This window comes from Schistocerca piceifrons, chromosome 1, assembly GCF_021461385.2.
Source record: "Schistocerca piceifrons isolate TAMUIC-IGC-003096 chromosome 1, iqSchPice1.1, whole genome shotgun sequence".
NCBI lineage: Eukaryota > Metazoa > Arthropoda > Insecta > Orthoptera > Acrididae > Schistocerca > Schistocerca piceifrons.
Window position 1 is genome coordinate 236,716,239 of NC_060138.1, and position 27,157 is coordinate 236,743,395.

General features: G+C 40.4%; 1 protein-coding gene across 2 annotated transcripts in view; it reads left to right on the top strand.

Annotated features, from left to right (window-relative positions):
- LOC124788174 (probable ATP-dependent RNA helicase DHX34) overlaps window positions 1–20,380 on the top strand; it is a 195,445-nt gene extending 175,065 nt beyond the window's left edge. For both annotated transcript variants that reach the window (XM_047255331.1, XM_047255340.1), the window contains exon 19: window positions 20,078–20,380. In XM_047255331.1, coding sequence (XP_047111287.1) covers window positions 20,078–20,205 — 128 coding nt within the window. In that variant the 3' untranslated portion in view covers window positions 20,206–20,380. The remainder of the gene's footprint in view (window positions 1–20,077) is intronic.
- Window positions 20,381–27,157: the final 6,777 nt, after the last annotated feature.

Genomic DNA, 27,157 nt, shown 5'->3' on the forward strand with positions numbered 1-27,157 from the left:
CTTAACCTTTGGAATTACTCCTAAAGGGCTTACCTTAAAAGTTCCCATCTCCGGGTGCAATTCCTCCTTCCACCAGTCTCTCCTGGACTTCCAGAACCTTCAATCCTTAGCCCTTACCCAACTTGTCCTGAATCTCTACACTACTTCATGTAACCACCACTCCCAACAGCTCCTATCTCTCTTCAAAGTCCTCCACCTCTCAAACCCTTGTTTGAAGAACACACTCAGGAACATCATCCTAGAAGCCAGCTGCAAACTTGAGTTCCATGCCACTCACCACCTGAAAAAACTATCCACAGTGCTAGTGCAACACCTAAGAAGTGGGGTCCCTCTCCCTATCCCTCACAAACACCAACCACAACAGAACCTTCAACAAACCCCCCCTCATAGCCAACAAACCTAGCCTAGCCACCCTACTCAATCTCCCCATCCCAGCACATACCCCACACAGACCAAATCTCAACTATAACCACAGTCAAATGCCACATATCACCAGTCCCAATTCAGTCCTAAACCTCTCATCCAGATCCCTCTCTCCTCCAGAGACATCTGTTCTATCAAAAGGCTTAACCTTTAGCCCCACACCTAAATTCAACCACACTGCCCTGGTTAAAGATCTCCTCTCATTCACCCGGAACCTCAACTGGAAATATCACTTCACTACCCAAACACAGCCCCCAAATACTAGACCCAGTGTTGAACCCTGTCTAGAACAGTTCCGACTGCCTTCTCAAAGGGATCCTCCTCCCCTCCCCCAAAACCATCCCTTGCAGACATTTCAGGAATTCCTCACATCCAGTGTTGCCTCCCAGTCCTTCTTGAAGAACATCCCGACAACCCCCAACATCACCCCAGTTGAATCCCGTGCCATTAAGGAGCTGAACATAGACCGCTCTATTGTAATCCTCCCGGCAGATAAAGGCTCCACAACTGTCGTACTTGACCGTGTGGAGTATGTGGCAGAAGAACTGCGTCAACTCTCTGACACCTCAACCTACAAAGCTGTTACCCAGGACCCCATTCCCTCCATCCAGACTGAGCTGCAAAAAATCCTAAAAATCCAAGGTCCCTCACAAGGCCTCACAACGGCTTCCATAGACTTACTCACTCCACCTGAGCCACGTACCCCTACCTTCTACCTATTACCCAAAATCCACAAAGAGAACCATCCTGGCTGTCCCATTGTAGCAGGCTTCAAATCCCCAACCGAACGTATCTCAGCTCTGGTAGACCAGCACCTACAACCTATCACCCGCAGACTCCCATCCTACATCAAAGACACAAACCACTTCCTAGAACGCCTCAAATCCATTCCCACTCCTCACCCACCTGAAACCTTTCTTGTCACCATAGATGCTACATCCCTTTACACAAACATCCCACATACCCATGGTCTCTCTGCCCTTGAGCACTACCTCTCCCAACGCCCACCCGAAGATCTTCCAAAAACCTCGTTCCTTATCACACTTACCAACTTCATCCTCACCCATAATTACTTCACTTTTGAAGGCCAGACCTACAAACAAATCAGGGGAACGGCCATGGGAACCAGGATGGCTCCGTCCTATGCCAACCTCTTCATGGGCCGCATGGAGGAGGCTTTCCTGAAGACCCAACAGCTGCTTCCCCTGGCCTGGTATAGGTTTATAGATGACATCTTTGTGGTCTGGAGTCATGGTGAAGAAACACTCCTTAATTTCCTCCATAACCTCAACTCCTTTTCGAATCTGAATTTCACCTGGTCCTTCTCCAAAACCCAAGCCACCTTCCTGGATGTTGACCTTCATCTTGTTGATGCTCACATCCACACCTCTGTCCATATCAAACCCACAAACAAACAACATTACCTTCACTTTGATAGCTGCCGTCCTTTCCACATCAAACGCTCCCTTCCCTACAGCCTAGGTATCTGCTCCAGTGACGAATCCCTCAACAATTACACCAATAACCTGACCAGTGCTTTCCTCTCCCACAACTATCCTGCAGACCTTGTCCACAAACAGATTTCCCGAGCAATACATTCCTCCCCGTCCAACAACAATGTTCCTATCCCCAGACCACACAGAAGCATCCCCCTTGTCACCCAATATTATCCTGGCCTCGAAAACATCAACAAATTACTCCGCCAGGGATATGACTTTCTCAAGTCAACCCCTGAAATGAGATCATCCCCTGACAAAATTCTCCCCACACCACCCAGAGTTGCCTTTCGTCGCCCCCCCCTAACCTCCGTAACATCCTGTTAAACCCTACAATATTCCCAGACTACCTTCTCTACCCAGCGGTTCCTACCCCTGTAACCAACCCTGCTGCAAAACCTGCCCCATGCATCCCCCCACAACCACCTACTCCAGCCCCGCTACTGGTAAAACATACACAATTCAAGGCAGGGCTATGTGTGAAACTACACATGTCATTTATCAACTGACATGCCTGCACTGCACAGCCCTTTACATCGGCATGACAACAACTATACTGGCTGAGCGCACGAACGGACACAGACAAACTGTCCGCCTAGGAGATGCCCAATACCCAGTAGCGGAGCATGCCCTCCAGCATAATTCTAGGGACCTAGGAACCTGCTACACCGTATGTGGCATTTGGCTTCTCCCACCCAACACCAGTCCCTCTGAACTGCGGAGATGGGAACTTGCACTCCAACACATCCTTTCATCCCGCCATCCCCCTGGACTGAACCTACGTTAAACAACCTTACTCCCATTCACTCTTCAGTCTTCTCCTCTTTACATTTCCTCTTTAGCCATTCACGCATCTTTTCATCCTACATAGTGGTGTTTATCTTTATACTATATACCTCTTTACTTCTGTATGCATCCTCTTTGGTTTGAAGCTGGCACAGTACTTACAGTAGAATATCTTTGGCTTCCCTCTGACAACCATGCCTCCATCCTTGCTACTGTCCCTATTTTCCTTTCCCTGTTGCTTCATAACCTGGGTTGTGAGTAACTGAATCTCATTTCCCTTCTTCCCTTTCTCTCCCCTCTCTCCTCCCCGATGAAGGAACATTTGTTCCGAAAGCTAGGAACGTAAATTTTCAGTTCTGTTTTATGTGTATCTATCGGCTGTACTGAGCTGAGGTAAGTACTGGCCAGCCCCTCTATCTCTTTGTTAGTATTTGTTTCACATCTTTATATGAGATTTTCCATTAATCATTTAGATCACCTATATGGTCCACATCCTTCATTGTTTTGTCCCTTTTGTTAGCTATCACTTACGTCTGTCATCTAAACAGTTTCTCTTCTTCAGTGTTTTATATATACATAAATAAATATTTTCGTCACCAACTGTGCTAGTTTCATCTTCCTCCTATTATCTTGTTCCGTTTATAGTCCTCTTCTCTTTTTTATTTATTGATTTATTTATTCAACATGCCATAGTTTTAACGTTCGTTATTCGCTGTTTCCCAGCCAACAATCACTGCCAACAATCTCTTCCACACCTACCAGTATCATCCATTTCCATCGATTTCTTGTTGCTGGCGATATTTTTGTACCATTGGCTATCCTTCTCTGCCACAAGAAAAATTTTTTGGGACATTTATGCGCCACCCGCGATCTTTTTTGCGGCACGCGCGATCTTTTTGGCAGCACGCGCGATCTTTTTTCGCCACTCGCTATCTCTGTTTTTGAGCAACGTGTGTTCTTTTCCCCTGATCTGGACATACTTGCTTGGTCTGGTCAACTTTTTCCATATTTTTCTTATTTAGTGGTCTTCCTTTGGTATTGAACATTACCAACACAATTTCTTTCCTTCTCGTCCTTCCCTCCGTGTTTTATTCCTCCTTATGATTACTATTTCAACTTTAGTTATTTAATTTTCCTACCCACCAGTTACCCACTATGTACCCTAATCCTATACCACATTATTTACATTCATTCCGGAAACATGCATTCACCGTAGCCAAACTGCAATCCCACATACTTTTCCTCCGGTCCTGCTTAACCTTTGGAATTACCCCTAAAGGGCTTACCTTAAAAGTTCCCATCTCCGGGTGCAATTCCTCCTTCCACCAGTCTCTCTTGGACTTCCAGAACCTTCAATCCTTAGCCCTTACCCAACTTGTCCTGAATCTCTACACTACTTCATGTAACCACCACTCCCAACAGCTCCTATCTCTCTTCAAAGTCCTCCACCTCTCAAACCCTTGTTTGAAGAACACACTCAGGAACACCATCCTAGAAGCCAGCTGCAAACTTGAGTTCAATGCCACTCACCACCTGAAAAAACTATCCACAGTGCTAGTGCAACACCTAAGAAGTGGGGTCCCTCTCCCTATCCCTCACAAACACCAACCACAACAGAACCTTCAACAAACCCCCCCTCATAGCCAACAAACCTAGCCTAGCCACCCTACTCAATCTCCCCATCCCAGCACATACCCCACACAGACCAAATCTCAACTATAACCACAGTCAAATGCCACATATCACCAGTCCCAATTCAGTCCTAAACCTCTCATCCAGATCCCTCTCTCCTCCAGAGACATCTGTTCTATCAAAAGGCTTAACCTTTAGCCCCACACCTAAATTCAACCACACTGGTCTTCCTTTGGTATTGAACATTACCAACACAATTTCTTTCCTTCTCGTCCTTCCCTCCGTGTTTTATTCCTCCTTATGATTACTATTTCAACTTTAGTTATTTAATTTTCCTACCCACCAGTTACCCACTATGTACCCTAATCCTATACCACATTATTTACATTCATTCCGGAAACATGCATTCACCGTAGCCAAACTGCAATCCCACATACTTTTCCTCCGGTCCTGCTTAACCTTTGGAATTACCCCTAAAGGGCTTACCTTAAAAGTTCCCATCTCCGGGTGCAATTCCTCCTTCCACCAGTCTCTCTTGGACTTCCAGAACCTTCAATCCTTAGCCCTTACCCAACTTGTCCTGAATCTCTACACTACTTCATGTAACCACCACTCCCAACAGCTCCTATCTCTCTTCAAAGTCCTCCACCTCTCAAACCCTTGTTTGAAGAACACACTCAGGAACACCATCCTAGAAGCCAGCTGCAAACTTGAGTTCAATGCCACTCACCACCTGAAAAAACTATCCACAGTGCTAGTGCAACACCTAAGAAGTGGGGTCCCTCTCCCTATCCCTCACAAACACCAACCACAACAGAACCTTCAACAAACCCCCCCTCATAGCCAACAAACCTAGCCTAGCCACCCTACTCAATCTCCCCATCCCAGCACATACCCCACACAGACCAAATCTCAACTATAACCACAGTCAAATGCCACATATCACCAGTCCCAATTCAGTCCTAAACCTCTCATCCAGATCCCTCTCTCCTCCAGAGACATCTGTTCTATCAAAAGGCTTAACCTTTAGCCCCACACCTAAATTCAACCACACTGCCCTGGTTAAAGATCTCCTCTCATTCACCCGGAACCTCAACTGGAAATATCACTTCACTACCCAAACACAGCCCCCAAATACTAGACCCAGTGTTGAACCCTGTCTAGAACAGTTCCGACTGCCTTCTCAAAGGGATCCTCCTCCCCTCCCCCAAAACCATCCCTTGCAGACATTTCAGGAATTCCTCACATCCAGTGTTGCCTCCCAGTCCTTCTTGAAGAACATCCCGACAACCCCCAACATCACCCCAGCTGAATCCCGTGCCATTAAGGAGCTGAACATAGACCGCTCTATTGTCATCCTCCCGGCGGATAAAGGCTCCACAACTGTCGTACTTGACCGTGTGGAGTATGTGGCAGAAGAACTGCGTCAACTCTCTGACACCTCAACCTACAAAGCTGTTACCCAGGACCCCATTCCCTCCATCCAGACTGAGCTGCAAAAAATCCTAAAAATCCAAGGTCCCTCACAAGGCCTCACAACGGCTTCCATAGACTTACTCCACCTGAGCCACGTACCCCTACCTTCTACCTATTACCCAAAATCCACAAAGAGAACCATCCTGGCTGTCCCATTGTAGCAGGCTTCAAATCCCCAACCGAACGTATCTCAGCTCTGGTAGACCAGCACCTACAACCTATCACCCGCAGACTCCCATCCTACATCAAAGACACAAACCACTTCCTAGAACGCCTCAAATCCATTCCCACTCCTCTCCCACCTGAAACCTTTCTTGTCACCATAGATGCTACATCCCTTTACACAAACATCCCACATACCCATGGTCTCTCTGCCCTTGAGCACTACCTCTCCCAACGCCCACCCGAAGATCTTCCAAAAACCTCGTTCCTTATCACACTTACCAACTTCATTCTCACCCATAACTACTTCACTTTTGAAGGCCAGACCTACAAACAAATCAGGGGAACGGCCATGGGAACCAGGATGGCTCCGTCCTATGCCAACCTCTTCATGGGCCGCATGGAGGAGGCTTTCCTGAAGACCCAACAGCTGCTTCCCCTGGCCTGGTATAGGTTTATAGATGACATCTTTGTGGTCTGGACTCATGGTGAAGAAACACTCCTTAATTTCCTCCATAACCTCAACTCCTTTTCGAATCTGAATTTCACCTGGTCCTTCTCCAAAACCCAAGCCACCTTCCTGGATGTTGACCTTCATCTTGTTGAAGCTCACATCCACACCTCTGTCCATATCAAACCCACAAACAAACAACATTACCTTCACTTTGATAGCTGCTGTCCTTTCCACATCAAACGCTCCCTTCCCTACAGCCTAGGTATCTGCTCCAGTGACGAATCCCTCAACAATTACACCAATAACCTGACCAGTGCTTTCCTCTCCCACAACTATCCTGCAGACCTTGTCCACAAACAGATTTCCCGAGCAATACATTCCTCCCCGTCCAACAACAATGTTCCTATCCCCAGACCACACAGAAGCATCCCCCTTGTCACCCAATATTATCCTGGCCTCGAAAACATCAACAAATTACTCCGCCAGGGATATGACTTTCTCAAGTCAACCCCTGAAATGAGATCATCCCCTGACAAAATTCTCCCCACACCACCCAGAGTTGCCTTTCGTCGCCCCCCCTAACCTCCGTAACATCCTGTTAAACCCTACAATATTCCCAGACTACCTTCTCTACCCAGCGGTTCCTACCCCTGTAACCAACCCTGCTGCAAAACCTGCCCCATGCATCCCCCCACAACCACCTACTCCAGCCCCGCTACTGGTAAAACATACACAATTCAAGGCAGGGCTATGTGTGAAACTACACATGTCATTTATCAACTGACATGCCTGCACTGCACAGCCTTTTACATCGGCATGACAACAGCTAAACTGGCTGAGCGCACGAACGGACACAGACGAACTGTCCGCCTAGGAGATGCCCAATACCCAGTAGCGGAGCATGCCCTCCAGCATAATTCTAGGGACCTAGGAACCTGCTACACCATATGTGGCATTTGGCTTCTCCCACCCAACACCAGTCCCTCTGAACTGCGGAGATGGGAACTTGCACTCCAACACATCCTTTCATCCCGCCATCCCCCTGGACTGAACCTACGTTAAACAACCTCACTCCCATTCACTCTTCAGTCTTCTCCTCTTTCCCTTTCCTCTTTAGCCATTCACGCATCTTTTCATCCTACTGCTACTGCATGGATTGCCATTTTGTTTCTGGTACAAAGCGATGAACTCATGTTTCATTGCCTGTGATGATGTTTGACAAAAAAGTATCACAATCAGCCTCATAATATTCAAGCAATTCTGGACAGATGGTTCATTGCTCTTTATGGACTTCCGTGAAGTAATGAGGAAACCAGCAGGCATACACCTTTGAGTATATGACTGGGGGATAAATGTGTCAGCACTACCAACAGAGATGTACATTTAAGCATCAAGACGTTTGACTGTGACCCATCAATTATCTCAAATGAGAGTGTCTACACATTTCAGCATTGCAGGACACAGTTGTGGGTGGCTTGCTGGCACGCAGGATATCGAAAGGGTGTGTGTGATGTTGTTGTGATAATGACATATGCATTGCCCAACAACTCACCCTGCTTTTGTCCACTGCTAGGTCTATGTAGATATTCTGTAAGCATCTATGAATACAGCTCTGTTACAGATGCCATTTTGATGGCCATATATAGCACCGACACCTGCTGGAGCTTCATGAAACTAGAGAGGCTGAAGCAGTAATATGCCGTGATGTCCTTAACATCTGAGGTCACCAGTCCCCTAGAACTTAGAACTCCTTAAACCTAACTAACCTAAGGAATATCACACACATCCATGCCCAAGGCAGGATTCAAACCTGTGACCATAGCGGTCGCGCGGTTCCAGACTGAAGCACCTAGAACCGCTCGGCCACAATGACCGGTGGTCCTACAACAAATCCTGCATTTTTTTCTACTGAACATGAAACTCTCTCTTGACAGTGTTCAGATATCCAGAAACACTGTTGAATGCTGAATAAGATCCCAGTGGAGGAATTGAATCACCAAGCAGTGAAGTAGACTGAGGAAGGACGTGAGATGGGCTAACAACACAGATGCTTTCATAATCAATTACAGCAGCCACGAGAGCCTGCAGGCTTACACCTTGTGTAATGCAAATCCTAATCACAGTGTAGGTGTAGCGAAATGTGGATGTTTCTCTTGCACACACTTATTATTATAGTGTCCATAGTTAAGGACTTGGGGTCTAACAGAAAACAAGTTAAAATGGAGTTAATACATAGCTAAACTAGCTGTGAGTGAACATCATTTAAGTAAAAACACGGGAGAGCTGCCGGATATCAGTAACGTCCTGCCACGATATTTCGGCGCAGAGTCTTCTGGCCATCTTCAGGTGAGTGCCACTGTAGTAGTACTGGCGAGTACGCGCTGAGCTCCGCTATTTAAAGCCATATTGAGGTGACATTGCGCATGCGCTGTTCAGCGTGAGCGTTCATAACGGCTCCGTGCGCTGTGCCTCGCGCCCTCCACTGTGGAAGCCTGGCATATCGGTATCAGGTCGATTTCCATCTTTATGCAGATAACTACGTCGACTACGAAGTTTCTCTATAACAGGATTCCAAGCAGAGTTTAGCGGATAACCGTTATCTCGATTGATGAGAGTCTCATTGTCAGACAATCTTATTTCCACAGATTCATTGATATTCAAGCTCCAAAAGTTTGATGTATGGGCCAAAATTTTTGTGTCGTTGTAATTCATGGAATGGTCTGTGGAAATACAATGTTCGGCGATTGCGGACTTGGTGGGTTGGAGAAGGCGAGTATGCCGTTGGTGTTCCACAATGCGTTCCTGTACAGTTCGTGTTGTTTGCCCTATATATGATTTGCCGCATTCACACAGAATTTTGTAAACACCTGGTTTACGCAGGCCCAGGTCATCTTTAACGGATCCCACCAGTGATGAAATTTTGGAAGGAGGGCAAAAGATGACTCTCACTTGATACTTTCTCAATATTCTGCCTATCTGTGAAGAAATATTCCCAATAAATGGTAGATAAACAGTCGACCTGAAGGCCTCTTCCTTTCTGCGCCGAAATATCGTGGCAGAACATTACCGATATCCGGCAGTTCTCCCGTGTTTTTATGGAATAATCAGTACGCCGGGAAAGCTTTAAACATCACGTCATTTAAGTATTTGGCTGAAAGAGTCAGCCTTCAGGAATTGTGAAATAAACCCTGTCGTCCAGGACCATGTGCCACAAAGAGTGCAGATTCGCCATGAGATGGGGAAATTCTGAGGCGTCTATTGTGCTGTAGTGTCAGAGTGAGAAGGACTAGAACCTACATTGTAGGGAGACCCCACAGAAGCCGTTTGTGGCCAGAGAGAAGTAGCGGTGTTAAATGGTGGACCCAAGATCGGCCATAAAGGGAAACATTTATGAAAACTATTTAACTGTGTAGTGATTCAGGGAATGAAGCCACAGTAATTTTAATTTACCATTCTTCATAAATTTTCATGGTGATCCCAATAAAACTTGAATGTTGATCATATTTGTAATAGTTTAGGATTTACTGTTAAAGTGAAATTAACAAGTTTTGTAACAAAAACCTGAATGCTAAAATCTGAATGCTTTGGTCGATCTTAACAATCGACATTTCACATAGAAGCGCATCATTAAAATGACAAATGTTGTAAATATCAACTCTGAAACTTTATTTGTTTAAAAGATATAATAAATTTAAATGATCAGTATTTTCAGTTAAGCATCAGATTATCGTTTCCTCCACACGAAACACATTGAACAATGACAGCATGACACCTTATTGAATCATTAGGTAATAGAATGTTTGCTGTGAAGTTTAGTGCATAATAGTTACTTTTGTTCTTTGTTTATTTATCAGAAAACACATTGGTGCAAGGCTACTGGCCGGGACATTCAAAGTTAAGAAGGAAATTGTATTGGTTTTTATGTAAAAGAATTTAACATGTATTATGTAATGGATATTATTGTTACTTTATTTAGAATGTGAAAGTGGTCAATATGTTAAAACGCAAAATAATGTAGAATAAGCTGTAGCCAATCAGATGGATGGCTTCAGGAAAAGGAACTGCCGTAGTCAGTTGAGTGAGGAGGTTCGGTGCATGGGAAAATGCGGCCGGAGACGGGCAGAGGGACAGTGCTGGTGGAGCCGCGAAAGTGGACAGTCAGTGTTTAGGTAGCTAGGAAGTGAAATGACTTCGAAAATTTCACGTTGTGTGGTATCGCGGGACTTAGTCTCTGAGCAGTGAGCAGCTGCACGCCTGGTGTGAACCCTAACTTTTCACGTAGTTAACGAGGTGGAGTATTGGACTTGTAATTCGTGATGAGATTGTGAGTGATTGAACTGTGTCAAGTGGATATGAGCTCGAGTGTAATAGTAATTCTAAATAAGAGCACTTCTGCTATTAGTTTGCTTTCTGAATAAACATTATTCTAACCAAGTCACAAGTGTGTGGCCTACGTCATTTATAGGTCGTTAATATAGCTCCCGATATTCTTATTACTGTTGTTATATGTTATATTAACTTCGTATGTTTATACAACTTTGCAAACTTGCCATCAGCCAGACAATTTAACCAAAAGGTCAAAACTGTCTAATTTAGGGTGTGTAATGCAACACTTGCAGTTCAACCCCTAAACGAGTTTGAGCCAAGGCATTTTGATGAAGGGGAACTGTATGTGAGCCTGAACATCTTTGGGATGTTAGCTCACATAATCAATAAGCTCAGTTCAACAGGTTTTTCTTTTTAACGTGTTTATCATTGTGTTGACCTAAAACTAGGGTGTTGGTTTATTTTGCATATTTCACTTACTGTTGTCTTGCCCACCCGGTTAGCCGTGTGGTCTAACGCACGGCTTTCTGGATTGGGAAGGAGCGCCTGGTCCCCAACACAAATCCACCAAGCAGACTTGTGTTGAGGACCGGTGTGCCGGCCAGTCTGTGGATGGTTTTTAGGCGATTTTCCATCTGGTTACCTTTATTCCACCTCAGCTACACTATGTCGGCGATTGCTGCACAAACAAGTTCTCCATGTACACGTACACCACCATTATTCTACCACGCAAACATAGGGGTTACACTTGTCTGGTGTGAAATGTTCCCTGGAGGAGGGGGGGTCCACCGGGGGCCGAACCACACAATAACCCTGAAAGAGTGATGTGATTCAGTGTGGGGCAGCAGAGGGGTGAAGTGAACCGCAGTAGTCATTGTGGGATTGTGGACCACTGTGGCGGCGACGGAGCCTCTCCGTCGTTTCTAGGCCCGCGGTTAACATACAAGAGAATACAATACAATATTGTTTTCTTAATGAATTGTCTTGGGTAGCAGTACACCTTTTAGTGAGAGAAGTATATATTCAGGAGCAAGAATATCCTGTAAAGTAAATAACCATTTATCTTGCTTTATATATATTTATAAAAATTATTTTTTTTAATCAAGGTACACTCCATCTTTCCCCTGACTCCTCTTACATATAGTATTCAAGCTCATGTCCAGGGAAGCATCAATCTTTGCTGGCTATGATAGACAATATCTGTTATTGCACCCTGTTCAAAATTATTTTTGGATTGACAACTCCAAAGGAAGTGGTGGGGATAAGACTCGCGTGGGAGGTACTGCACACATTTGTACAATCTCAGGAGGCCTGAATCTGCAGCAACGGCTTATGGTTGTCAAACCTTCATCCACACCACTACAACCCTTGACACTTACATTATGCTTCAGTTTCAGACAGCTTGCTAGCCTTTGGGATCATTCTTTGTGCTCTCAGATTTTGTTTGTTTTTAGGTCTTACAGTTGTGATGTTTAAATTCTTTTACTTCTGTTGTTTGTTGTGTAATATTAGACAGTGTGAGAAGCAAGTTCATGAAATGCTTGCTAGTGCAAAATTTGAATGTCACTCTATTGGGTGAAAGATTGCTGTACAAGGTTGTCGAATGGCAATATGCCTACTTCAATAAAGAAAATTTAACGGTGACCGACTTCTCTCCATTACCAAGTTGATCAAAATAACTGCTACAGCATTGAATGGAAACAAAAGCAATGTTGTGAAAACCATCAACAAAATGTGTAGGAAAAAAAGGACAGGAAGATGGAAAATCAGGGGAAAACATTCTATGGGTGATCAGATTACCAAGATAGATTCATTTCTCAAGCATGTGATACATTTGTATGTTTATGATTATAATTGCAGAAAGGAACATCTGGCACACAGAAAATCACCAAATCACAGGCCATCATTAAGAAAGGAGGTTTTGTTAAGGCATTACCACATTGCTGTTTACAAATATGCTCAACCAAGACTTTATTATAGAAATTTGTGTGACTTTAATCTGTGTATGAACAGAAAAGATATAGCTGGGTGACATGCTAATTTTTAAGACAAATTCATAGCATGACATCAGTTAAGATGCTTGGCTTGAAGAAATGTGGATAAATTGTGGCTGTTTTTTCAAGCAGGCCTGAACAGATGACACAGTTAAAGAAATTATGGCAGTGCCTCCCAATAAGGATGGCTGATGTATCCTCTTGGATGCGGGTACCTCACAAGGTTTACTTCTGAACTGTCTTCAGCTTTTTAATTGAATAAAGACACAAGATTATCATGAAGACATGGATCATGATAGATGTATTAAGTTGTTCTTAATCTTGGCAACACCAAATATGTAAACACCATTAGTTTTGCTCTTGATAATCCCCATAGTGATTCTGCTTTAGTTGACAAGATGCCTACCATGACAAAGCAAAACGTTGAAATAATCGATTGGCTGCACTATCACAGCATTGAAATAAATGAGAATCTTAAAAAGGTGTAGCTTATGGGACTAATATCTCTCCATAAACTGTTGTTCTCAAGATATGAAACTGATGAACTGGCAAAACAAATGAGCATACTGCTATTAGGCTGCCATCTTTTCACTGCTGTTGCAAGCCATTAGAATTGATCTGGGCCCAATTTAAGTTCACATTCCTAGAAATAATATCAAAAAATTATTCTGTCTGCAGTCAAAGCACTCTCCAACAAAGGTGCTCAGAAAGTCACCTCTGAAGACTGGAAAATAACTCTCAATTGTATACAATAAATTTTGGAAAAAAATCAATTGTATGATGCTATTTTAGGAAATTTTCAGAGGAAATTTTTCTTTCGCCGTCACAAGAAAGATGTACATACCAATTCAGCTGAGTGTTTGGATTGCACAGTTTAAGTACTTGCATATCAAAATTACATTTTCGTAATTTTTCACTGTTACTAAGAAGGCTGTTACCAACAATTGAGTCCAAATAAGGTCACCCGAGGAGCTCAGTCATTACGACACAAAAGAAACTTCTCTCACCATTTACATCATTATTGCTGCAATACTGTGGTAATGTATTTTGTATCAGTAGTCTTCTTGCTGTCAAACCTGTAAGTTTCCTGACCCTGATTAACGCGCACACAATTTTTTTGCTATGTTAGAAATAAGTAAAAACTTTGACAGATAGTATAACAAAAAAGTTAATTATGAACCTAGCGACCTGTGGAGCACTGCGCATCATATTCATCACACTTCATTCAAGTTAACAGGGTGGTTTGATAAGTCTGGTAAATAGCAAGAAAAAATGTTTGTTGCATAAACAACTCACCTTACTTCTCAACATAGCCTTCTTTGATGGATATACACTTGGTCCAGCAATCCTCCACCTTTTCCATTCCATTGGGGAAAATACTCATTGATTGAAACTATCACTTTCTCATTTGATGAAAATTTCCTCCCAGCAAGGCAAAGTTTCAAGTTAGGGAACACAAGTAAGTCGCTTAAGGTTAAGTCTCATGAGTAGAATAGATGAGAAACAGTTCAAAGCCCCATGCATGCATTTTTGCCACTGTTATTGCTGATGTATAAGGTTGTGCATTATGCTAGTGAAAGAGCACTTTTTGATGCCAGCCTTGGCCATTTTTCTGCCACCGCAAGTTTCCAACGCTCCAACAATGAAGTAGAATAGGTTCCAGTTATGCTTCCGACTTTTTCTAAGTAATCTTTATGGATTATTCCTTGGGAATCCCAAAAAATAGTTGTCATCACCTTATCAGCAAACAAAATGGTCTCTGCATTCTTTGGCACACTTTCACCAGGCTTTGTCCATTGTTTCGAGTGCCATTTTGACTCTGGTGTATAACGATGGATCCGAGTTTCACAACAGTCACAAATTGGGACAAAAGCATAGCAGATTGCAACTAAACATTGCCAGACATTGTGCTGAAATGTTGTGCTAGATGCACTTTGGTCAACTGTGAGCAATTGCGTCACCCACCTCGCACAGAGGTCCTTCATAGACAATTCTCTGTACAGTTCAGATGCCTACAGTCTCAGCAACCTCATCAACTCTTTGGCAGTCTTGTATTACCGCATCATGGATTTTATCAATGGCCAGTGCGAGTGCTTCATCCTCAGTGCTTCTCCAACCACATTTAAATTTGTTAATCCAAAAGTAAATGGTCTTCAGTGATGGTGCAGAGTCTTCATGAACTTCATCCAATTATGTTTTAATTTGTGCAGCAATCTAACCCATCAAATAAAAATGTTTAGTAAGAACATGACATTTGTTTTTCTCTACTTTCAAGTACAGTCGACACACTGACCAATTCAGGTGGCTGTCAACAATAAACTGTATGATATACATTGTTGAAATTCTTTAAGCGATCCTTGGAATGGTCAAGCTTATGAAACATGAAGGCACACCAGAGATGTTCCATTATCAAACCACCCTCATACACAGCCCGCTGCCACCACTGTAAATTCGGCATTGAATGGGATCTAGCAGAGGATGGATGTCTGAAGTTGTGAGAGATTGTTGTTTAATTAATTTAATATGCTGTATCTTAACTATTGCTAGCAATCTAACTTATTTTGATGTGCCATTGTTTAATATGACACCTGTTTGGCGTGCCTCCCTTTAATACAACACTTTCACTAATATTGACAGTATCCCCATTTGATCCCCTCAGTACTTAGTAAATCTCTCATTGTCAGCAACTATTTGACAACTGTCACATATTTACCACATGAAAGGACCTGGTTAGTAAATTACAGTGACTTGAGTCCAAAGCTAACTGGCTGCTAATGTAAGGCAGAGAATATATGGTAGAATTTGGCTGGGATACTTTCCAGAGATGTTACTCCCCTCTTTTCTTTCATTTCATTCTGCTCTCTTGCTTGAGAGAATAAAAGTAAATTACATTTCATTGTCTTTCATTATAGCCTTTTCACAGTAGTGTTATGATCTGAACTATAAAATGCTTTGTCTGAAATCAGTTGTAATATTTAATTTCTAGGCAAAATATACTCATAGGGAACACGAGAAACAGTGTCACATAAAATCTTGTATGTGAGGTGCCCTACAGATTGTTTATATTTGATAAAAGTCATTGTGCTGTATACCAAGAGCCACACTTTTATAAGTATTTAATTGCCAGATCAGTATTCAGGCATGTAGCCCATCATCAGTGGCATCTGATACAGAGGACAAAGAAATAAGTGTATACATATTGATGTATGTAACATAACAGTGTTTTGTAGATATTACAATAGAAATATATTAAAAATAAAGATTCCATGACTTACCAAACGGAAAAGTGCTGGTAGATAGACACAATAAAAAAACACACAAACACACACACAAAATTTCAGGCTTTCACAACCAACGGTTGCTTCGTCAGGAAAGAGCGAAGGAGAGGGAAAGACTAAAGGATGTGGGTTTTAAGGGAGAAGGTAAGGAGTCATTCCAATCCTGGGAGCGGAAAGACTTACCTTAGGGGGAAAAAAGGACAGGTATACACTCGCGCGCGCACACACACATATCCATCCACACATATACAGACACAAGCAGACATATTTAAAGGCAAAGAGTTTGGGCAGAGATGTCAGTCGAGGCGGAAGTGCAGAGCAAAGATGTTGTTGAATGACAGGTGAGGTATGAGTGGCGGCAGTTTGAAATTAGTGGAGATTGAGGCCTTGAGGGACTTAAGTCATGGAATCTTTGTTTTTAATATATTTTTCTCATATGGAATGTTTCTTTCTATTTTATTTATATCATTAATTTGAACCCAACAATTAGGTTTGTTATTGTCACTGTTGCATTTCGAAATCTTTTCTGTCATTTTACTTTCTCTTTTTGTTTGTACAAGTAGTTTCACTTTGTATTCATCTTACCTTTTTTCCATAATCTACCATACATTTTATCCTGCCTACAACAAACTGTCCATTCACATGAATGGACACAGGCAGACAGTGTTTGTTGGTAATGAGGATCACCCTGTGGCTAAACATGTCTTGGTACACGGCCAGCACATCTTGGCACAGTGTTACACCGTCCAGGATATGTGGATACTTCCCACTAACACCAACCTATCCGAGCTCCGGAGATGGGAACTTGCCCTTCAATATATCCTCTCTTCTCATTATCCACCAGGCCTCAATCTCCACTAATTCCAAGTTGCCGCCACTCATACCTCACTTGTCATTCAACAACATCTTTGCCTCTGCACTTGTGCCTCGACTGACATCTCTGCCCAAACTCTTTGCCTTTAAATATGTCTGCTTGTGTCTGTATATGTGTGGATGGATATGTGTGTGTGTGCGCGCGAGTGTATACCTGTCCTTTTTCCCCCTAAGGTAAGTCTTTCCGCTCCCTGGATTGGAATGACTCCTTACCCTCTCCATTAAAACCCACATCCTTTAGTCTTTCCCTCTCCTTCGCTCTTTCCTGACGAAGCAACCATTGGTTGCAAAAGCTTGAAATTTTGTGTGTGTGTTTGTGTGTTTTTTTATTGTGTCTATCTACCAGCGCTTTCCCGTTTGGCAAGTCATGGAATCTTTGTTTTTAATATATTTTTCCCATGTGGAATGTTTCTTTCTATTTTATTTACAATAGAAATATATGGATAATTACATACTGCATATGTGTATATCAAATCATGTGTGTATGTAATATGAAATCTTTATATAATTACTAAATTGATCTGAATCTCAAAAGTATAAAACGCTGTAGCTATTTAAAATTTCATTATAACCATATCCATGTGATCACAGTAGGGTTCATTATCTGTCTTACCTCTGTGGCACATAGGTTATCGCGCGTATATGTTACAGCTGTGAAATGCTAAGTGGCCACACTTCTTTGGAATTTTGGACACAGTTCTCATGGGATGAAAACATGGACTGGTGCTCAGGACAAAGAGTCTTACTATAGGGGTCTCTTGTTATCTGTGAAATCAAATTGTGAAACATATGTGGCATGCACTCACGATGTGTAGTGATTCAGATTTTAAGTATAATAATAGTGGCCAAGAATATTACAATAAGTTACACATTCCAACAAAGTGAACCAGCAGTTTACAACTGTCAACATTTGCTGACTAATAAAAAAAGACGATTTTTAAGGGTTATCAAAAGGGAAAAAACTTGTCTTGTTTTAGGTTTAAATATCCTGTATTAACATTTGTTATTAAATATGTTTATTTTTTTAACTGATATTAAAATAATGTACTTTAATATTACCAGTTTTGTAATCACATCATCATTTAATTTATATATATATATTTTTGATGCGACTTATTATCATTTAATTCCTTTGCTCTGAAAATGCATTTCTATGAATTAAGTTTGACAATTCAGTTTCTATTTGTTTGCCATAACCTTTTATATTCATGATAAACTAATAATTCTGCAAGAAGTAGTATCCATCAGTAATCATCCATTGCTTCTATTTTGTTGTGCTTACACTTTTGAAGAAGAAATTATTTCATATAAAAAGATAAATGAAAAATTTGCTGGCAACATCAGAAGTTAAAACATTCAGAGACCGAATCTATGTCTTCCACAAAAACTGTATAAAAAGGAGAACTTACTTGAGACAGCTGTTGAATTACAGTGGCTGGCTTCAGATGCTGAAATTCCAGTGCTGCCAATAGACAATTTTAAAATTAGGTTTTGGAATTGTTGGTCCCTTTCTCGGTTATGAAAGAGGGGTATTTTAGGAAGGAGGGGCAGCTCATTGAGACCCCTCGCCCTCCCCCCCCCCCCCCCCTCCCTCCATTGAGAGCGATCCACCTGTCATGAGGACAAGTGGAGACGAAGAGTAAGGGGGAGGTATCAGAGGCAGTAGGAGGTCAAAGATGCTACTTTAGTAAGCACTGCACCAATATCAGTCCAGAAATGACTGAAGGACAAAGCTGTCTTGGGGGCGCCTGCTGCTCAGCTGGTGAGCATGATCTACAGTGTGACACAAGGACCTGAGTACCTGCTACACTGCATGAACCATTTGGCTCTTCCCATCCAACATTGAGAAAGGAACTAATAGTGCCAAAAGCCAGAAACAGTTTCCTCTGTTCTTAAATTTGCCTGTGGCAGAATTGTAATTTCACTACCTGAGGGTAAACACTGGCCAGCCATTCTGTATCCTTGTAATTTTCCATGACGTGGTCAGTTATCCAAATATATTACTGCTGGGAGTTTTCACCATCAGAGTAGTACTCATGAAAGCTATTCTGTTTAAAACAGTTAAGATCTTTTCTTCATATTTGTTAAGGTAATATATTCAAAATATTTTCTTGCACATCATCTATATATAGAAACAACATGTGCAGATTCATTCCTTTATACCAATACAGCAGTTGTAGGGCACCATAGACAGGATAAACAACAGAGCTATCCAAGTGATTTTCAGTTCTCAATTAATTATATTCTGGGATTGGTACTGTTTGTGAGTGATATACTTTTTCTTTTGTAATGTTGTGACTTAACATTTCCGTTGGTCATTAGATAGGTTTAAGACATTAAGAAGGAAATCATATATCAGTTGAATATTCAAATCCTGCAGTTTATTTGTTAGAACTGAATATAAAGTATAAATTTTGTACTATGAAGCTGCAAAACAATGTTATAGAGGGACAGTTGATTATAGAGTGAACCTACTCTTTGAATTTAGAGATGATAGATTTATGTAATACTGTTGCAATGAAGAGAAAAAGATGTAATATATGAATGGCATATACACAGTAAATGAACAAATAGCTGTAAGATCACACTAAAAAGGTTTATTCAGCCGACAAAATTAGTTATCACACTCGTGTTACTGATTATGGTTTTCACGGCAAACGTCTTGGGATCATATTACTGCCATGGCTGTATATTAACAAATTATTATGTGTTTAAATACATGTGATTACAAAAATTAACACTACATTTATCTGAACATGCAATAAATTCGTAATATACCACCATGGCATTTTTATTATTATGATCCAAAGGCAGTTGCTGAGACACCAGAAACCTGTAATAAACTGCAATAACTGTCTTTGTCAGTTGAATAAATATTTCTGAAAGACAATCAAATCATAGTACACTTCTCCATTGAAACACAATATCATGCTTTGCGAAGCTACAAAATTTTTGCCGTCAGTAGTCAGCTCCCATTAGTTTCAAATCTACACATCTTTCTGGCTTCTTGGTACACCATCAGGTGCTGATTCCTTTCAACTTAGTCTGCCAGCAAACTAAACCTCTGTGCTTTGCAAACATTGAGTTTATTGTGTACTTGATTATTTTACAACAGTAACCATGTACTAGCACATCATAAATTGCATTTGTATTGACATATACAATTCTATTTTGCAGAAACTAGTGAAGATACTAATCAGCCAAGTGGATCTGAAGGGTATTACTGTAATATATGTCAAAAAACTTTAAATTTGACACCAACTGAAATTCTGCGACACAAAAAGCATCACCAGAAGAAAGACTGATAGTTTATATGCCATAAGCAGTAATGTTGAAATATTGTAATAAAGGTAACAATAATCCCACTGCAAATAATGTCATAAATGACAGATTGAATGTTTTTTCAGTCACTGTATTCATGTACAATTTTTGCAATTAAGGTGTGAAACTGATACTGTTAGAAATAAAGTCTACAGAACAGTACCGTGTTTCATTATACTAATATTTATGAAGAAGGTTTATTTCATTTGGAAATAAAACCGTTACCAGTGGTGGATAAAGCGGTCACTTTTCTCTAGAACAATTTTTGTGATTCTAATTGCACAGAATGACAAATAATCTTCCTGTTCCCTCTTTTCCTGCAGTTTTTAACAACTCTTATTTCATGTAATCTACATTAGAACAATTAGCCATTCTTATTATCTTCTGTGGGGAAATACTGTAGCCTAGAGGAAATGTTTTTAAGCTAAAAGTACTATCTGATGGCTGTACTTACCACCACAGTGATAGCACTGTAGGTACCAGATCAGTAACAGTCTGTAGAACTTCACAGGAACATCTTCCTCTCAGTATTATTTTTGAGTTACAAATACAACAGTGTCTAATGAAGTGATATAAGGCAAAACATATGTGACTGTGTCAGCAAGTGCTTCATATGTTTAATTTCAGGACTGGAAATGTTACTGCATGGAACAAACCAAAACTGGATATCAGTAAATTTAAATTCTCCCAATCAGGATTATCAGAGATGGAATCACTAATGAAATCTGCGTGTACAATAACTTCCTAGTTGTTTCTTCTATGTCTTATAAGTAACTTTTGTTTAAAAAAAAGACTGAGTGGTGACGTCCATTTCGAAATATCTGATTAGTGCATCAGTGAACAGAATGAAGATTTTAGGCAACCTGCTGCAACAATGTCCCATGAAGCATGTTTAATTACTTGCTAAGGTATATAACATAACAGTAAGAAATGGTTTCCAAACTGCACAATAATCTGCTATTACTAAGTGCATTTATTTTCAGCTATGAAAAGATTACAAAGTGAAAAAAGATCAGTATTTCAAAATACTCCATAACATAGAAAACATATTTGCACAATATATTTCCACTCTTAATTTGAAAAGAAGATATCATATTGCAAAAGCCCAGTGAACAGTTACACAGTTTTGACCAAATTGTTGAGTGCAGTATTTCTTTTACTTTTTCTCCTTTCATGAAGCACTGCACGCAGAATATGTTATCAGCAATCGTGTGAGACAAACAAGTTGCGATCTTCAGAGGCTGCCATGCCAACTCGCTAGACAGTTCACTGTGAGTGATGGAGCAGGGAACACCCAGCATCTCACTTGGAAGAGTCCGAGCTGCAAGGAGCTGACTCGCAAGAGCCTTAAGCAAACTTTCTTAAATGCAAGGTAATTTAATAAAAAAAAAAAATGAACTCAAATGGGGTGTCCTAACAGACTGAACATAGTTGTGACATGTTGCATGAATTTATTTTTAAAAATAATTCCCTAATTTCTTTCCTTGCTATTTCGCACAGAAAGTCAATCACTTTGAACTAAAAAGATGCAGACTGGGACCTAATGCAATAGGTGATACCTATTTTGAAATTTTTGAAGGAGTTAACTAAACAGGTGCCCCAGAGATAACAGCTTCACTGCCAAAAATTGAATCTTGTCAAGACATGTAAGAGCTTTTAAAGACAAAAATTAAAAATGTCAGCTTGGAATTATCTCCAACAGTGAATTGATTTCTCAGACATCTACGGATCCCTAATTCCAAAAGCAAGGATTTGAAGAAATTACATTCCAGGACTGTTATATAAACTTTGTAACAAAAATGAAAGCATTGGGTGTTCAACAAGAACAAATACACATAACTCCCCAGCCAGTTACCACCATAATGAATAGGAACTCTTCAGTTTGGGAGGGGCTCGATAAAACCATCAGTCAGTGCCAAATCACCCACAACCTGGGATCTGTAGTGACTGTTAAACTAAACAAATATTTAGAGTGATGTCTGCTTGTGTCTGTATGTGTGGATGGATATGTGCGTGTGTGCGAGTGTATACCTGTCCTTTTTTCCCCCTAAGGTAAGTCTTTCCGCTCCCGGGATTGGAATGACTCCTTACCCTCTCCCTTAAAACCCACTTCCTTTCGTCTTCCCCTCTCCTTCCCTCTTTCCTGATGAGGCAACAGTTTGTTGCGAAAGCTTGAATTTTGTGTGTATGTTTGTGTTTGTTTGTGTGTCTATCGACCTGCCAGCGCTTTCGTTCGGTAAGTCACCTCATCTTTGTTTTTATATATAAACAAATATTTATCTAGAAGCAGTATCTTAAAGTGGTGAGAATCCAGAAAATAGTTGTAACAAATGCTGCACTGATTTTTTCTGAAAAGTAACTCCTGGCAGGGTCTTGCAAGTCATGCAGGGCTCCACAGAGGATCCAGATAAAGTGTGTCCCACAATGTCCTGTCTTTTTATCCTTTTCCCCTCTGTGAATGTGTGGCTAGAGAACAGTTATGGTCCTCTGATGTGGGAGCACAAGATCCTTGGTGAGCATGACAATGATGATGCACATAGGATTTACTGTGGAGGAATGGATAGTGTTCAGTATTCAAGATGAATACAAGCTGTTTAATGACGAAGGCCCTGAAATAATAATATCCAGAACATGAGGGGACAGTGCCACCTGGACACTTGGGGGCTGTGCACTAATAACCCACATCACCAAAAAAATTCAGCTCATGGAAACTAAAAGGAGAAATAGATGGATGAATCCTAAGAATATGATGTTTGGCCTGAAAATGGCAACCCATATTGGATTATGGAATGTAAGAGCATTGAGAGAGGTGGCATAGTGGTTCCTACCCTACTGCCTAACTAATTAACTACACAAGAATGTTCCTGGGGCAATTTTAGTCAACTAGAACTTTCTAGAAAAAATAAATAAATCAAGGAATACAGTTGTTGCTACAGTGCCTCATAGGCATGATCTAATCTATAGTTCGTGCGTTAATAAAGAAATTCGACGAACAAATATTAAAATAAAGAAACTGTGCTCTGAATACGCAAACTGTGCTTTGGTCGATATACGAAAACTGCAGCGTAACCTTCACACCAGACATGGGCACCACCTAAACTATGAAGGGAAAAAGTTTGTGTGAGAACGTGTCAACTAAATAATTAAAGAAAGACTCACACGGAATAAAACAATCTATGAAAGTAGCGGTTTGAGTAATACCTGGAATGTACATCATTTTTTAGTGTAAAAGTATGTGAATCGGCGGGTTATAAACCTTCTGTACTTGAACTAGGTGCTAAAAGTGACATTCGAATGAGAGAGTGTTCACAGACAATAAACAATAAACATAAATCTGTTACTGTGATGCAAATGAACATTCGCTGCATTAGGAACAAAGTATTACAATGAGAACATTTTTGGAGTATTGAAAACGTTGATGTTGTTTGTATCTCAGAACATTGGCTGACAGAAGATCAAGCACAATATTTTGTTCCTCAAGGGTATGCTGTTCGAGACATTATGTGTAGAAGTGAAAGAAAGAACGGAGGTGTCCTAATATTTGTTAAAGATAGTATAATGTTTACCAAAATAGATGTTAGCTCTTACTGTGCAGAACTAGATGGAGAATTTACCTGTATAAGACTGAACGCAGAGAATACTATATATGTTAGCTTATATAGATCACCAGGAGGAGATATAAATACATTTTTCGAAAGATTTGAGCTGATTATGAGGAAAATACTAAAATCTAACATAAAACTAATTATCTGTGACAATTTCAACATTGAAATGGTCGACATTGATGAACATGTTACTAGAACATTTTTTAATATCTTAAAATCATTAAATTTACAATGTACAAATTACACACCAACACGGGATAATGCGTGCTTAGATAATATTACAGTAAATTTTTCTAGAGATATGTATGACGACAGACTTGCCAGTGGAGCCCTAGCTGATCATGAACCATTGATATTAACATTCTGCTGTGATCAGTTGCCTAAATCAGACAAATCAGTCAGAATCAAGTCTAATACCACACGGGTAAGAGGGCATAAAGATGAATATATTAATTTATTTATTGACAGAATATCTGATATTAACTGGGACTTTGTATACAACACACAACCTGAGAAGGGTGCTGGTGAAATGGTGTTTAACAACTTCCTGGAAATGCTCACAGAGCTATGGTACTCCTGCTCACCATTAATCAAAGGTAGCCCTAAGCATAAACAGAAAAAGAAAAGGCTAAAATGGTATACAGATGAGCTAGCTCTCATTAGGGAGGAGATGCTCAGACTGTACAGAATATATAAAAATTCTTGTAAACAAGGACCTGAGCTAGATAATACTTCTTATAGAGCTTATCTAAAATGTAAAAAATCTACAAAGACAAACTGACCTTGGCCAAAAAACAGGCATGTGAACATTACATTGAAAGTGCTCCCAACAAATGTAAAGCAGCGTGGGATATCGTCAACCAATATAATTCACAAACCCATACACAAGACGCAATGCTGGTCCCAGAAGAAGTAAATAATTACTTCCTAACCTCAGTGAGTGAGCTGAAAAACAAAATCAAGCAAAATGGCACTTGTGCACTAGATCACCTCGGTGCTGTGCCCCATAGGAGGTATACTTTCCACTGGAATGTTGTCACCCCAGAGGATATTGTAAAAGCTGTGGCAAGGTTCACCAACTCCAAAAGTATGGACTGTTATTGGTTTTCTAACTATGTAATGAAAAAAATAATACACGTTACCTGTCAACCTCTTTCTTTCATTTTTAATATGTGTTTAGAATCTGGAGTTTTCCCAGATGCACTCAAAACTGCTAAAGTGATACCAGTCTTTAAAAAGGGAGATAAGCATCTGCCCCAAAACTATCGACCAGTTTCTATTGTCCCAATTTTCTCTAAAGTTTTTGAATATGTAATGTACAGTCAGCTAAATAACTATTTTGACAAGCATGATCTCCTCTCCAACAGACAGTTTGCATATCAACATGGTAACAATACCACTACTGCTGTCACTGAAGTTGTTAACCAGGTGTTAACTGCATTCGAAAATAAGGATCTAGTATCAGTCGTACTTTGTGATCTTAGCAAAGCCTTCGACTGCATACCATCTAACACCCTACTTGCAAAACTGGAATTTTATGGCATACAAAAACCATCTTTAGATGTAATCAAATCATACTTATGTAACAGGAGACAGTTTGTATCAATTAAAAATAGATGCTCCCCACTGAAGGAAGTTTGGACTGGAGTGCCTCAGGGCTCGGTCCTAGGTCCTTTTCTGTTCATCATTGCAATTAATGACTTACCTTACTATGTAGGAGCAAATTCAATTGTGTGTTATGCAGATGATACAACATTGCTCAATACACACCATGACACAACAGAACTGCATCAGGCAACACAGGAAAAACTAGAACTAGTAATGGATTGGTTTTCTTCTAATGAACTTCTATGTAATCCCGATAAAACACAAGAACTAATTCTGCATTTAACTACAGCTGTTGAAAGCAAATCAATAAAATTGTTAGGATTCCACATTGATTCAAAATTAAACTGGGAGGAACACATTAGCCATATCTGCAAGAGACTAGCAAGAGTGTGTTATCTCATCTGGAGACACAGATGTAGTCACTGATGAGTATCTAAAGGTGGTATATTTTGGCCTCTTTCAATCACACATTTCCTGCAGCATATTGTTATGGGGACATTCTTGCTTTGTCAGTGAAATTTTGAAAATTTAAAAAAAAGTAATCGGAATAATGAGCAAAATTAAGCCCAAGGAACACTGCCACCCCCTCTTTATCAAGCACATGATATTAACTGTTGTGAATCTATACATCTACACAGCACTGCTTTATGTCAAAAGCAACTTAAATGAGTTCGAGACCAGAGAGAACATACATCCCCACAACACCAGAGGCAAACTGGACTTCGACATACCAAGACACAGACTCACAAAGACTGCAAACTCACACAAAATATTGAGTTTAAAACTCTTCAATAAACTTCCAGCATCTGCTCGGTCACTGACCAGTAACATTTTCAAACGTAAGATTTATGACTGGTTACTCAAACACCCATTTTATAAGATAACAGAATATTTTGAAATAATCATTGACATTAGTATATAAGAATATTCCTAAAAGAAAAGGAATTAAATTGTAAAAACTTTACTGTAAAATTATTGTCAACTGTATATTTAATGTTCAGACCTATTCCACTGTAAGTGGTCAATGGTGAATAAACTGAATACTGAATACTCACTTTTGTGCTAAATAACATAACACCCTCCGCACACACATATTGTCTCTCAGAATACTACCTGCAGACTGTGTTTACAAATGTGTTGCAAGGCTGGTTTAAACTTTAGTTCAGTTTTAAGTACATGGTGCTAGACCATGTAGGTATGTTGTAACCACCATGCTGGGGATGACTGTTGTTAACTGAAAATAGTTCACAGTTAACATCTTTACAAAATACTAATCTTGAAGAACGTAATAGAATTTAATGTTCTTCAATATGATTGGATATACCTCAATTTGTTTAAAATAATAAACATTGTCCAGAACTTATCTTCATTTTGATGCTACACTGCAGATGGCTCCTCCTGTAAGTTTCTTAACCCTTCCAGGCTTGAATTTTTTCTGGGGCAAGAAAAATTTTTTATGTGATAATGCTCATAGGTTTTTTTTAACGATTTTAGGTGCAAGATTCATACAAAAATATGTACCCGTTTTCAAAACATAATTTGTACACTTGGTTTCACCTTATGAACTAAAATAACTAATTACACAATATTCTCTATTGTAATAAGTAGTAAAATGATAATTCAATAATTACCATGCAAAATAACAATTACAATATTCAGCCATACTGTGGAATATAGCGAACCAACCACATCCATGTATTCTGGCAGTCACAAGCTGCTGCGT